The sequence below is a fragment of the Macrobrachium nipponense genome, chromosome 5 (genome assembly GCF_015104395.2).
Source record: "Macrobrachium nipponense isolate FS-2020 chromosome 5, ASM1510439v2, whole genome shotgun sequence".
NCBI classification, from domain to species: domain Eukaryota; kingdom Metazoa; phylum Arthropoda; class Malacostraca; order Decapoda; family Palaemonidae; genus Macrobrachium; species Macrobrachium nipponense.
In genome coordinates, this window is record NC_061107.1 from 108268747 (window position 1) to 108283564 (window position 14818).

Sequence of the window (14818 nt, forward strand, 5' to 3'; positions counted from 1 at the left end):
CGTCTCTGAACGGATTAAATTTCGTATCGAGGTACACTGTACTTCTACTAATACATTTTAATCATTTATGTAATAGTATATATTACTTACAATCAGGCATTGAGTTACAATGGGGTTAGGTTCTTGCATGCATGTCAGAAGTCGATTCTTACGTAAATTGGTTTGCAATTCAGTCTACAGTACAGTTAATACCAAATGATGCTGCAGATAGGGCAGGGTAACTCAAACTGATGCTGCCTGAGTGATGAGAGTTCTCATGAGATGGCGCAGTGCCAAGTAACTCAATGGTCAATCGGTCTGAAGAAGGTTGTAAGTATGAGTGGTCGTATGTCGAGTAGGTTGTAAGTCGGATAGTTTATATAATATATATATATATATTATATATATATATATATATATATATATATATATATATATATATATATATATATATATATATATATATATATATATAAATATATATTTTGTATTTATATATTCAAATTGATAAGGCATTTGCTTACATTAATTTGTTTATTTATATAAGATCCAGTTACCTAATCCATTGGCTTTTCTTTACTCTTTGCTTGTATGAATACTAAATGCCAAGTCATGTTAAAGTTACAAAGATCTATGATAAAACAAAGTTACAATGATCTATGATAAAAAAAGTCTTTTAATTTTTTTTATTTTACGGGGACCCTACAATAACGTAAGTCTGGCAGTTTTGTACCTCCAGTACTTGCCTTAAATCACCAGGAATCAACTGGTGACTTTGCCCAACATGGGCACGACCATTTTGCTTGTTTACCCAGTATATGAGCCCAATGACACGCTTGCCCACCGATCAGGCCCGCTCATCTGGACATGCCTTTATTGTGCAGCAGGGTATGGAATTCAAAATCCTTTTCTGATGACACTTGGCAACACACCGCACTATTATAGTGTAAGATTACAAAAGAAATGGTGCTACCTCTCATGGATTTTATAATAGAAAAAGTGGTCAGCAATAAATATGTCTTCCTTGCCAAGATTGAACCAGTGCCTTTGGCTTGGATACAATAATAGACAGTCAATTCAGTTATCAAGAGAGTAAAAGTTGATTTGACTGCCATATATCATGTCAAATTCAAATACTTTTAGGGAGATTTAAAACCTATCAGTCTATACCATGATAGCAATCAGTAAGTTTAACACTAGGCTAGTTATGAAGTTTTGTCATGTACAAATGCATGATTTTTTGTACTTACAACTATTAAACCACAAATATCATTTCATATCTAATTCAATTTACCATGGTAATAACTTATATCTAGGGGATATTGATTTAGAATCTGCTGTATATGTACCCAGTGAATTCAGGTACCGTACACCTACGCATCAAAATCTACCCATCTTTACCATATCGCATTTGTTGACAAAATATTCCCATAACCCGTAGGCGTAGCAGAAAAACAGTTTTTGTTTTGTGATAAAACATGATAGCTGGACTTTGTTTTTTTTTGTTTCAAAAATGAATGAACCAATTTTAGTCAGGGAATGTTGCATGTGCATTTATATTAATAAACTCTTATACAATCTAGATGAGCTTCTGCAAGCATACTAACTATATTGTATACTGTAGGCCTTCCCACTTTCCTAGAGTACCACAGTGGGCCCCCCTATTTGCAAGGGATGCATAACAGGCCCCCCTGGAATAGCTAGAATCTGCAAATGCTTAGAACCCCTATAATAAAAATGCTTAAAACTACGTATTTTGTCAATTCAAACTCCAGAAAAACCCACTAAAAATGCTTACACCTGGTTTGTTTTAATAGTTCTATCACAAAGTCCATTTAGTAATCATGAAATTGATATGAAAATACAGTAATTTGTGGATATTTCTCATAGAAAAATACCGCGAATACAAGAGTCCACGAATCTTGAGAATGTAACTGCTGAGAAATTTAAAATTAACATTTTTCACTGAAAGATTAGCTTTTATCTTTTTGCAATGCAACCTTTCTAAACAATGATATAAAGAATTTTTTTTAATACCTTCAGTTAATGTTATCTTTCTTAGTCATTTTTTTTGGTTTACTAAAATTACCTACTTTGCTTTTCAAAAAAGTGCTCTGAAGTTTTGCCAGAAAAATTCCTTCTTTCTTTCTTCCTTTCTCTCTTTTTTTTTTTCTTTCTAGAAGTAGGATCACAGAGCCACAACTTCAAATACAAATCTAAGCAAGGCATATAATTGTCATCATATAATTTTATTTACTGGAATTAAAGGCAGAAGCAATACAAAAATCAATCAATCAATCTTAATTCTGAGTTCACTTTATGCTTAGTCCAATATCATCTGAAAAATATTATTAAGAATAAAATATAAATATGATATTGTTAGTATACAATAAAGTTTTGTACATACTTACCTGGCAGATATATACTAGGTCTCTAACGTCACGACAGAAAATTCAAAACTCGCGGCACACGCTACAGGTAGGTCAGGTGATCTACCTTACCCGCCGCTGGGTGGCGGGTGTAAGAACCAGTCCCCCTTTCTTGTCAGATTATTTTCTTCCACCTGTCTCCTGAGGGGAGGCTGGGCGGGCCATCAATCGTATATATCTGCCAGGTAAGTATGTACAAAACTTTATTGTATACTAACAATATCATTTTTGTACATGAACTTCCCTGCCAGATATATACTTAGCTGATTGACACCCTTGGTGGAGGGAAAGAGACATATACTCACCTAGAAAGTGGGGACAACACATGTTAAAGGAATAAAATATAAACCCTTGGTTCTTACCTGATTTAGGCAGAAGACTTCATAGTTACTGTCTATTAGTCTGCGTTGCCTAAAGAGTCTCAGCGAGGGCGTGACCTATGGCTGAAGAACTCTTTGGGTCTACCAATGGGAACTGAGTCCACTTACTTGGCAGAATCCAAACAGGGTCTGGTCAATTGGGGATCACCCGCTTACGTGACAGAGCCTATCACTACCAACCGCAAGGAGCCTTCAAGCACAACCGAATCACCTAACCAAATACAAATATTAGTATACGAAAGAAGGAGCTGCCTCCTACAACCTCCTTCGTACAACCAAAAACTCAAAATAAAAAACTAACAGGGAAAAAGATTAAAAAGGATGTGTTTCAGCTCCTGCCCCAGCACTGAATTCGACCGGAGTACGTAAGTGGGCCTAGCCCAAAACACTTTCATACGTAATCGATACGTCTTTTAGGTAGTGATTGGAGAAGAACTGATTCACACCTCCAAAAAGTGGCCTTCATGAGTTTTTTGCCAATGACATATTCTTCTTGAAGCCAAAGACGTCGCGATGGCCCTTACTTTGTGCGCCTTGACTTTCAGAAGACTAAACTGTTGCTGATTGCACGATGTGGTGGGCTTCTCTAATAACATTCCTGATAAAGAATGAGAGGGCATTTTTAGATAAGGGCCTACTGGGGTCCCTTAATGAGCACCAGAGATTGCTCTCACTAGCAGCAAGTCTTCTCTTCCTCTGAAGATAAAATTTCAGACTTCTCACCGGGCAAAGAGATCTCTCCTCTTCTGTCCCAACTAAGGAGGATAAGCTTTTAATTTCGAAGCTCCTGGGCCACGGTGAAGAAGGGTTTTCATTCTTGGCTAGGAAAGCCGGAAGAAAAGAGCAAACCGCGGAGCCTCCTTGGAAACCTACCTCACCTTCTAGAGCCTGCAGCTCGCTGACTCTCTTCGCTGAAGCTAACGCACAGAGAAAAAGTGTCTTCATCGAGAGGTCTCTGAACGAAGCTGTATGGGGAGGTTCGAATCTTGAGGACCTCAGGAAGAGCAGCACGACATCTAGATTCCAGCTAGGAACTAAGCAAGAGGTTCTTTTAACCGTCTCAAATGATTTGATTAAGTCATGGAGGTCCTTGTCTTCGGATATGTTTAATCCTCTATGACGAAAAACTGAGGAAAGCATGCTCCTGTAGCCCTTGATGGTGGAGACTACTAACCCGCATTTTTCCCTCAGGAAGATAAGGAAATCTGCTATCTGAGTCACAGAGGTACTGGAGGAGGAAACTTTATGAGTCCTGCACCAACATCGAAAAACATCCCACTTCGACTGGTAGACTCTAGATGTGGAAGGTCTACGTGCATTGGCAATAGCCCTTGCAGACTTTGCCGAAAAGCCCTTAGCTCTGACGAGACTCTTGATAGTCTGAATCCAGTCAGACTGAGAGTGGGGAGGTTTTTGTGAAACCTGTCGAAGTGGGGCTGTTTGAGCAGATCGACTCTTAGTGGTAGGGATCTTGGAACATCCACCAGCCATTCCAGTACCTCTGTGAACCAGTCGTGGGCGGGCCAGAACGGAGCTATCAAAGTCATCCTTGCTCCCTCTGAAGCTGCGAACTTCCTTAGCGTTTCCCCTAGAATCTTGAAAGGCGGGAACGCGTAAAGATCCAGGTTTTTCCAATCCATCAGGAATGTATCTATTGCCACTGCTCTTGGGTCCGCAATAGGGGAGCAGTATAGATCTATCCTCGCATTCCTGGAGGTCGCAAAGAGATAGAGATGGGGCCTGCCCCACGTCCTCCACAGCTCCTGGCATACGTCCGAGTGCAGAGTCCACTCTGAGGGAAGGACTTGATTCCTTCTGCTTAGCAGATCCGCTCTGACCTTTCTTTCTCCCGTACGAACCTGGTGAGAAGACTTATCTTCCTTTCCTCCGTCCACAGGAGGAGCGATCTCGCTGTCTCGTACAGGGAGAAAGAGTGAGTCCCCCCCCCCCCCCCCCCCGTTCCGAATGTAAGCCAGGGCGTGGTGTTGTCCGAGTTGATCTGAACTGACTTCCCTTTACGAGGGGTTCGAAGTTTGAGAGCGAACCAAATCGCTGTTAGCTCTTTCCTGTTGATGTGCCAGGACACCTGATCCCCCATCCAGGTACCTGACACTTCTCTCGACCCGAGAGTAGCTCCCCAACCTATGTCCGATGCGTCTGCATATAACACTAGGTTGGGGTTCCCCGAACCTGCAAGGAAAGGCCTTCCTTGAACAGGAGGGGCGGGGGTCTAGCCACCAACGGAGATCCTCCTTTATCTCTTGCGAAATCTTGAACGCAAAGTCTAGACCTTGAGATCTTCGGTTCCAGTTCCTCGTCAGGAAAGAACTGTAGGGGTCTGAGGTGCAACCTCCCTAGAGAAACGAATTGCTCCAGCGAGGAGTGTCCCCAACAGACTCATCCACTCCCTCGCTGTGCATACATCTTTCTCTAGAAAGATTGCTACCTTCTCCGAACATCGGGTTATCCTCTCTGGGGAAGGATACGCCCGAAAACCTGCGAAGCCATCAGCAATCCCCAGATAGATACGCTCTTGACTGGGGATTAGCTGTGACTTCTCGAAATTCACTAGCAAACCCAGAGAAGCTGCTAGATTCAACGTTAATCGTAAGTCCTCCAGACATTTCTCCTTGGACTTGGCCCTGATTAGCCAATCGTCCAAGTAGAGGGAAATCCTCACTCCCTCGAGATGAAGCCACTGAGCAACGTTCTTCATCAGCCCTGTGAAGACTTGCGGGGGCTGTGGAAGGCCGAAGCATAGGGCCCTGAACTGAAAAAACGTTCCCTCCCCACACGAATCTTAGAAATTTGCGTGTGACGAAGGATGGATCGGCACGTGGAAGTAAGCGTCCTGAAGGTACCAAGTGGACACCCATCCAGTCCCGGGAACGAAGAGCGTGCTAAGACTGATGAAGTCGTCTCCATAGCGAACTGTCCTCATCTTCACAAAGACGTTCAGGGCGCTCCGTCCAGAACCGGCCTCCATCCTCCTGAGTTCTTGGGAACTAGGAACAGACGGTTGTAGAAACCCGCGGAAAGAGGGTCCTGTACCATCTCTATTGCCTCTTTCTCCAACATCAGCTCTACTGCTAGAGCGAGGGCTTGATTCATGAGTGGGTCTTTGTATTTGGCCACCAGTTCCCTTGGTGTGGTGGTCAAAGGTGGTCTCGAGATAAAGGGAATGAGGTATCCCCTCTTGATGATAGCGAGGGACCAGTTGTCCCGTATGCCAAGCCAACAAACAAAGGGTACTTCACCAAAATCCAATTCGTCGGCAACGAGAAAGAATTTAACTATCGTAAGGACTGAACAACAGGTGTTGTCCAGCCGGCGACAGAAAATAATCTGACAAGAAAGGGGGACTGGTTCTTACAGCCGCCACCCAGCGGCGGGTAAGGTAGATCACCTGACCTACCTGTAGCGTGTGCCGCGAGTTTAAGCTAAGTATATATCTGGCAGGGAAGAACCTAGCCAACCTGGGGGGGCAACCAAGTCCTTATGGGTGCCGGTCCCAAGCCCGGATAAATAGGGAGGGTTGGTGTCAGGAAGGGCATCCGGCTGTAAAAATCTGTGCCAAAACCAAAAATGGAATGAGCCGAAATATGGAAAGAGGTAATGCTAGGGCGTACTCCGTAAACGACGCACAGAGACATCGCCCTAACTCTGTGGTAAGGCGAGGGCTACTGCATCAGGAGCGGGTGCAGCTAAAGAAGCGAGCTCACATTGGGTTCAGAGTATGTCAGCTAAATGTTGGGTCCATGACTGGGAGAGGTAGAGAATTGGCTGACTTGATGAGAGAAAAGAAAGTAGATGTGTGTGTGTGCAAGAAACGCGGTGGAAAGGAAATAAAGCTAAAGAGTTGGGAGATGGATATAAGCTATTATAGTGGAGCAAATAAACAAGGTAGAAATGGAGTTGGCATAGTACTGTCTAGTGAACTAAAGAACTCGGTAATAGAAGTGCATAGAAAGAATGACCGTATCATCAGATTGAAGATATGTTATGGAGGAGAGATTCTGAATATTATAAGCGCATATGCACCACAAGTTGGTTGCACAAGAAGAGAGGGAAATTTCTGGAGAGACATGGATGGAATAATGCAAGAACTGGAAGAGCATGAGAGGGTGATAGTTGGGGCAGATTTGAATGGCCATGGTCGGAAGTGAAAATGAGGCGATTGGGCGGGTGCATGGGGGCCATGGAATTGTTGGGGAGAGAAACCCAGAAGGAGAGAGTGTAGTGGACTTTGCTGTGTCATTCGACATGGCAATAGTAAACACATTTTTTGAGAAGAAAAGGGAAACACCTAATAACATATAGGAGTGGGGGAAGATTCTCCCAGATAGACTATTTCTTGTATAAAAGGATAAATCTGGTGGAGGTCAAGAACTGCAAAGTTATTCCAGGCGACCATGTAGCCCCCCAACACAGGCTGCTATGTATGGACTTGAAGTTGAAAAGGGAAAGAAAAACAAAGCTAAAGGGATAAGGAAAATTAAATGGTACGAATTACAGAAGGAAGGGGATAAGAAGAGAGAGTTTAAGAGGAGGGTTTTGGAGGATATTGATATTGAGGATTGAGATGTTCAAGAATGGTGGGCACGAAATGCAGCACATAATAAGAAGGCATGGAAAGGAGCTGCTAGGAGAGACATCTGGTATCATATGGGAAGAAAAGGATAGTTGGTGGTGGGATGAAGACATTGAGAAAGTAGTAAAAAGATAAGAAGGAGGCAAAGAAAAGATGGGAAGAGTCACAGTCAGTGGAAGACAGAAATAGGTACAGAGAGAAAAACAAGGTGGTGAAAAAGGTGTAGCCCCAAGCTAAAGCAAAGTCGTATGATGATGTGTATAATGAGCTGGGGACAAAGGAAGGATTAAAGAAGATGATGAAGCTATCAAAGGCTAGAAATAAGAGCACCAAGATATACACATCAAACAAATAAAGAATCAAGAGGGTGTAGTGCTTAGAAAGGAGGAAGACATTGTGAAGAGATGGAAAGATATTTCGAACAGTTGTTAAATGAAGAAAATAATAGACTAATAAGAGAGGATGGGCAAGTGACCAACATTGGCATGGTAATGAGGTTTTCTAGGCAAGAGGTACTATGCACTGAAGAAGATGAAGAATGGGAAGGCAACCGGACCAGACATGATCCCGGTGGAGGCATGGAAAGCATTAGGAGATGAAGGAGTGGATATACTGTACGATCTTAGGATAAAGATCCTTGAACAGGAAAAGATACCAAATGAGTGGCGTGGGAGTATATTGATCCCAATTTTTAAAGGGAAAGGCGATGTCCAAGAGTGTGGTAATTATAGGGGCATTAAATTGATGTCCCACACTTTGAAGATACTGGAAAGGATGATAGATGCTAGACTGAGAGAAGAAGTACAAATAGGTATAAAGAGCAGAATGGGATTTATGAAGGGAAGGGGCAACAACAGATGGTATATTTTGTCTGAGGCAAATAATGGAGAAATTCGGGGAAAGACAAAGGGACCTACATTATGGTATTCATTGACCTTGAAAAGGCTTATGACAGAGTCCCGAGACAAGAGGTATGGAGGAGGCCTGAGGGAGAAGATGGTGCCAGAGAAGTATGTGCGATTGATACAAGAGATGTACCGGAATGTATTTACCAGAGTGAGGAGCAGTGTTGGGGAGACAGAAGGTTTTGAGGTGAGAGTAGGATTACACCAGGGGTCGGCTCTGAGCCCATTTATCTTTAACATAGTGTGGATGTTATAATAGAGGAAGTAAGGGAGACAGTACCATGGAACATATTGTATGCGATGATATTGTTCTGTGCAGAGAGCAGGGAAGATCTGGAAGTGAAATTGGAAAGATGGAGACAAGTACTGGAGGACAGAGGAATGAAATAAGTAGATCCAGACAGAATATATGTGTACCACCACTGAGGGGGATGATAGAGAAAGTATTCAGCTTGGTGGAGAGCAAATAAGGAGAGTTGATAAGTTTAAGTATTTGGATCTTTTGTTAACGCTGGAGGAAGTATGGAAGAAGAAGTAAAACATCGGGTACAGGCAGGCTGGAACAACTGGAGAGCGGCCTCGGGAGTTCTTTGTGACAAAAGAGTGCCGCTTAGGTTAAAAGGAAAATTTCACAAGACGGTGGTAAGAACAGCAATGCTGTATGGTACGGAAACAGCAAGCATGAGAAAAGCAGAGCAGAAGAAGATGGATGTGGCAGAAATGAGAATGCTTAGGTGGATGTCTGGGGTAACAAGAGTGGATAGGATCAGAAATGACTACATAAGGGGGTCAACTAAGGTGGTGGAAGTATCAAAGAAAGTGCAGGAGGGGAGGCTGAGATGGTATGGACACCTGTTGAGGAGAGATGAGGACCACGCTGGGAGACATACTATGGGAGTGGAGGGCAAGGAAGAAGAAAGAGAGGGAGACCAAGAAAGAGATGGAAGGACTGTGTGCGAGGAGATTTACATGAGAAGGGAATTGATGAGGCAGAAGCGCAAGATAGAAATAGATGGAAACGGCTCATCCGAAACGGCGACCCCATATAAAAATGGGAAAAAAGCTGGGAAGAAGAAGATATATCTGGCAGGGAAGTTCATGTACAAAAACTTAACTTACAATTTATTTATTACATACTTACCTCTCCATTATAGTATAGCTTTTGTCGGTAGGTTGACAGATAGGAAAAAAAAACAAGAACACTGTTTTCTATGAATATTTGTCTTCTATCCATCTAATTCCCCCATGGGCATGGAAGTAAAGAAAGCTATAAAATGGAGAGGCAAACTTCATTTAAAAAACTAGTTTTAATAGCTCCTGGCATCTTATAGAGGACAATGGGCAACCCTTCACATTATACCTGATAACTTTCATTGGTTTAATATGCAATGCATCCAGGTTTTCTTATTTTCTGCAGATTTTTTCAGTGATGAAGTTTTAGTTGTATGTGAAGCAAATGAACTTTTCTTTCTTCCCAGGTAAAATAGGCAGCAAAAAAAATTAAAAGTATTACAAGTTCTCATACATGTGCATTGACTTTAAGGATACAGTTTTTTTTTTGAAGTGACAAATCCATTATAGGTCAAAGTAACTTTAGTTTACTCAGTGTATACAGTCAATTCTACTAGTTAACAAGGTTAACCATGATTTACAGTAATTTACTCACCAGAAAAGCTGCGGTAAAAGACACTAGTGGTCCCTTTCCTAAAGATAGTTGTTAATGTTGGTTTGATAAAAGCCATAATTTTGATAGCTTATTTTCAAGCTAAAGAAAGTGCTAGTTCATCGAAAAAGTATCTAATCTGAAAATAAAGTCAATTTTGATTATATGTTCACCATACAGTACTATGACATAATTTTTTAGGTTAACTTCCAAGTTAATGAAGTGCTTATAACCATTTCAAGCCCATTGTTGCATATGTTTTCTTGAATATCTTGTTAAATATCAATTGTATCTTCTCGTCAGAGAAATTTCTTAGCCCTTGGCTACCTTCTCTTCATTATATTCAGCAAATAGCAATAATGCAAATGCATTGCATGGACATACTATACTTGCAGCTATGGGTGATTTCAGACATTTGTGCATATCGAGAGACAAAAAAACCTACCTGAAAACCAGTAAACTACTGCCCCTCTAATTTTCTGTTGGTTCACTCATCTGTATCTGTATACTACTGTAAATGAACCATGAGTTATAATTTCTCAAATCATTGCAATATAGATAAACTTTAATCTATACAATAATCTGGGTATGTAAAACATATAAAGCCATATCATAGTACACTCTTCCATCGTAGTACACTCTTCCATTCATAAGTTTGAAAGAGAGAAACGAGTGGGTGGGGCTTCTTTCCTAACTCTTTGGCTAAGCCAAGGGCAGGTGTTCAGATATCTACAATGAATGTTGAGGAAACTGAAAAAGTTCAAGAGTAAATTGCCCTTATCAATTAATTCTGGTACTTCATTATATTGTCTAAAATATGCTATGCCAAACTATCAAGAAGATATAGCTGATATATAAAAAGATATTAAAGAAAACCTGTGCGACAAAGGGCTTGAAATGGTTAGTAGCTCGCTCAACAATACTGGAGGTTCCTAATCTGAACATCTGACAAACTTTTTAAATTAATTTGTATTTGTCCTAGTATACAAACCACTGCCAGAGCCTTTTATGTAGGACTATCCTTCAGAGAAAGCTAGATATGGTTGTTGAACTTATTAACAAGGGTAATTACCAGAATGAGTAGGAATATTAATATCCCTTACTCATCTGTCATCACCAAACACTTTTTCCCTCAGCCTCAGGGACAGAGAGGTGTAGTTGAGGTGACAACTTTTGATAAAAGGCTTTAGTTTATATACATTACCTTGGAAAAATGATATTGTAATGATACAATAAAGTTTGTTCATACTTACCTGGCAGATATATATATAGCTGTCTTCGGAGAATATATAGCTATATCTGACAGGTAAGTTTCATGAACAAATTACAAATTATTTTTTAAAAATGGGCATTTGTTCCTACAGAAATAAGCATTATCACCTTGTTCGTAAGACTCATTCATTAGGTGGGAGGTTTTATGCATGTTGAAAACCCCAACAAGAAAATATAATCCCAGTCACAGGGAAGAGCCTCATTTGAGGAATGAAGATTAGGGAACCAGGGTAATATCCCTTTATGAATATAACAGTCAGGTAATATAGTATACATCTCAAAGAAGAACTCTAAAACCAGAAGCTCAGGGTGCAGTCACCTGTATACTAGTCTGATCCAGCAGGTACTTGGCCATAGTAGCTGTTCTGCTAGAGGATAAAAAAGGTAGAAAGGAGAGATGTAAGTAACTCCTGTAAATTAATTTCCCAGTTTTACACTCGATTAAGTACTTTGACAAGATGCTTCTCTGTCTAAATGGAACTGGGTGCCTACTAAAGTTGTTGAACAGCCTCCACAGGGCCCCAGGGAGAAGACAAAGGGACTGGTGGGTGATGTTCCACAAAAAGAATGAGGTGAAGGTTGTTTGACCTTTCCAGACACCTGGCCTTATTACCTGAAAAAATTAAAATTCCTCATAAAGACAACAGATGATCCCAAACCCAACTTCATGGGTTCACACAAGGCCTAAACAACTAGAATCTTTGCTATAGGGGTTATAAGCTTGTTTGATTACCTTGTTACAAGAAATAAAGGGTTTTCCAAGACACTACCTTGTTACAAGAAATAAAGGGTTTTACAAGACACCAGCCTTGTAATTGCCAGTGCTAACTTAAAAACCTCCGCCACTCTGGTTCTTTTCATACAGTACTTGATGGCTCACACTGGGCACAAAAGCATCTTGTCCAAGTCACTTGGAACAACCTCAGAGGGAAGCTGTAGATAAACTCGTATATCCCTTCAGGAACTTGATATGCTCCGAGTTTTTGCCACAGACTCAGAAACCAACTTGAAAGAGAATGACTCCTTCCCACCAAATGCTGTACTAGATGGGATAACCACTATAATTCCCCGATATGGTTTGCTACAGCTAAAACACTAGCCAAAAGACTATTGAATGTTAGACCTTGGATTGAGGTTTCTCTCAAGGGTTTGTGAGGCACCTGATTTAGAATGAAGGAGACAAGAGTCACATCACACTCAAGGAGACGATTCTCGTAACAACTGCTCAAAGCTCCTCATGAACATAAACAACTTGACTGATGAAGACAGGTCTATGCCCTTCAGTCTGGAGACGTGTCTTGAGGCGATGCAATAGGCTTTTTCACTGCACTTGAGACGTCAAACCACAGAACTGAGGCAATTCAATGTGTAAATTTATCGCCATTCATGCCTTTTTTCCCGAAACCTCTCATCAGTATGCCAGCTATCATGACATTCTCATTAAGCCAATTATCCATATGTACACTGCTCAGGTAATTTGCCTGGCTGAGTAGAGGTACTTTGTGCTCCTATCCAGATTTTTCAATATTCACTGCCCTTCCATCCACACCTGTGAATTTACTCTTTGCACTTCTGCCATTTACCTAGTGCAGATAAGAACATATGCATGTTTGCACTGGGGAAAGGTCATACTAGATAAACAAATTAAATAAAAATAATTATTCTTGTATACCTACTGTAAGGACAACATCCTTACAATATTTTATATTTACTTCACAACTTGCCAATTTTCAATTCACTATTCCAGCAATGTAAATATCATGTATGTACACAGCGATGTAAATATCATGTATGTACTTTCCAGCGATGTAAATATCATGTATGTACACAGACTGCGTCTGTGCACATTCTTATGTATCTGTGTAAAGAAACACAAGTGATCGATCTCTGCAACCCAGGTGCTACATGTCCGTCCGCACCTGTCAATGTTGACCCTGCTCTCTAGTAATAAAGCATCAGTACCCAGATACCTGTCTCTCTCTTGTCCACATAACTGGTGACCCCGGAGCGATGACGGTAACACTGCAGTTTTGGTCCCTGCCATTAACGGGCTCACTACGGCCACTTAACTTCAGACAATCTTTAATGGAACCACACGGTGATGCATAGTCTTCTAGGTCTCTAAAGCTCCTTTCCTTGTTCAAACGTTTTGGCTCCTGCCCTTAACGACACATGTCAACCGCACTTAGTCATTAACAGAACGAAACGGCAACTAGTCTTGATTCTGACGAACCCGACACCAGTAACGGACAAAACACGGTACTTTTGCGTTTTGGTGTGCGAGACAAGTTACGAGGACGGGTACCTAGGTACTGATCAGCCAACACACAGACTTTCCCACAATCGGGGCACGCCAGATACCTCCTGACTATCATCGACCGATCCACTAGGTGGCCTAAGGTGACTCTGATGACAGAAGCCACTACTAGTGCCTATGCAAAGGCCTTTCTCTCAAGCTGGATCAGCCGCTGCGGCGTACTGGATGACATCACCATGGACCGAGGTCCTGCTTTTCTGTCCGACCTGTAGGCCTCCCTGGCTTGCCCGACACCGCTGCCTGTGGGCCTCCTTGGCCCACTCAACGCCGCTCCCTGTGGGCCTCTTTGGCCTGCCCAAGGCCCCTGCTGCACCTGTGGGCCTCATTGGTCCTCCTGACGGGAACAACACTCCATAGCACTGCCACACACACCCAACGCTGATGCCACACCTCCTTGGCCCGCCTGATGGGAACAACAGTCCACAGTACCACCACACCCAATGCCTTTGCCGCACCTGTGGGCCTCCTTGGCCTGCCGGATGGGAACAACGCTCCATGGCACCACCACACACCCAACGCCACTCCTGAAGTTCCTGGCATGTCACTCCGTAGCCATGGATGCCTACAGACGTCAGTCGAACCCCCCCAGGCACCATCAGGGGAGGCATCCTGTCAGCCAAAACACCAAAGAACTCAGCAGTCGATGACACCCAACAAGCAATCTCAAGGACATTGGGTTGACTCCTGCCTCCGCAACGATACCGCCACTAGAAGTTCCTCATTGTATTTTTCCAATCATTATTTCATAATAATTGTCTGGGTGGGGGGAATCAGTACTTGTAAGGACAACGTCATTCTGATAATTTATATTTACTTCACAACTTGCCAATTTCCAATTTATGTTATTCAATGTAGAATTCTCCAGCCTTTCCGCTGATGCAAATATAATGTGACCAGATTTTTTTTCTGTAAAAGCAGGGCATTTCATATATAAATATATATATATATATATATATATATATATTATATATATATATATATATATATATATATATATATATATATATATATATATAATTATTTAAATAAGAGAATCCAAGAACCAATCTAAAAAATTTTCCTAAAGGGCCGCACTTTATACACTTTACAATCTATAATATTCTTTTAATTCACTTCATTGGGTATTGTAGCAGTCGGAGAAGATGATAGAAGTTACCAGCTAGTGAAATGGCAAAATTAAAACGCACTGGATATTGGTACGGCAGCCGTACCCCGATCTCGGTAGATATTGGTACGGCAGTGAATTGCGCATGCGCGAACCCTTGTTTACCGCCTCACGCAT

General features: G+C 41.7%; 1 protein-coding gene across 3 annotated transcripts in view; it reads right to left on the reverse strand.

The window, feature by feature from the left end:
• The window catches only part of LOC135215574 (3-hydroxyisobutyrate dehydrogenase, mitochondrial-like), a 60966-nt gene that overhangs the window by 43833 nt on the left and 2315 nt on the right, over window positions 1–14818 (reverse strand). For 2 of the 3 annotated variants that reach the window (XM_064250433.1, XM_064250435.1), the window contains exon 2: window positions 9951–10086. In XM_064250433.1, coding sequence (XP_064106503.1) covers window positions 9951–10026 — 76 coding nt within the window. In that variant the 5' untranslated portion in view covers window positions 10027–10086. The remainder of the gene's footprint in view (window positions 1–9950; window positions 10087–14818) is intronic. The other variant, XM_064250436.1, reaches the window with a different exon arrangement.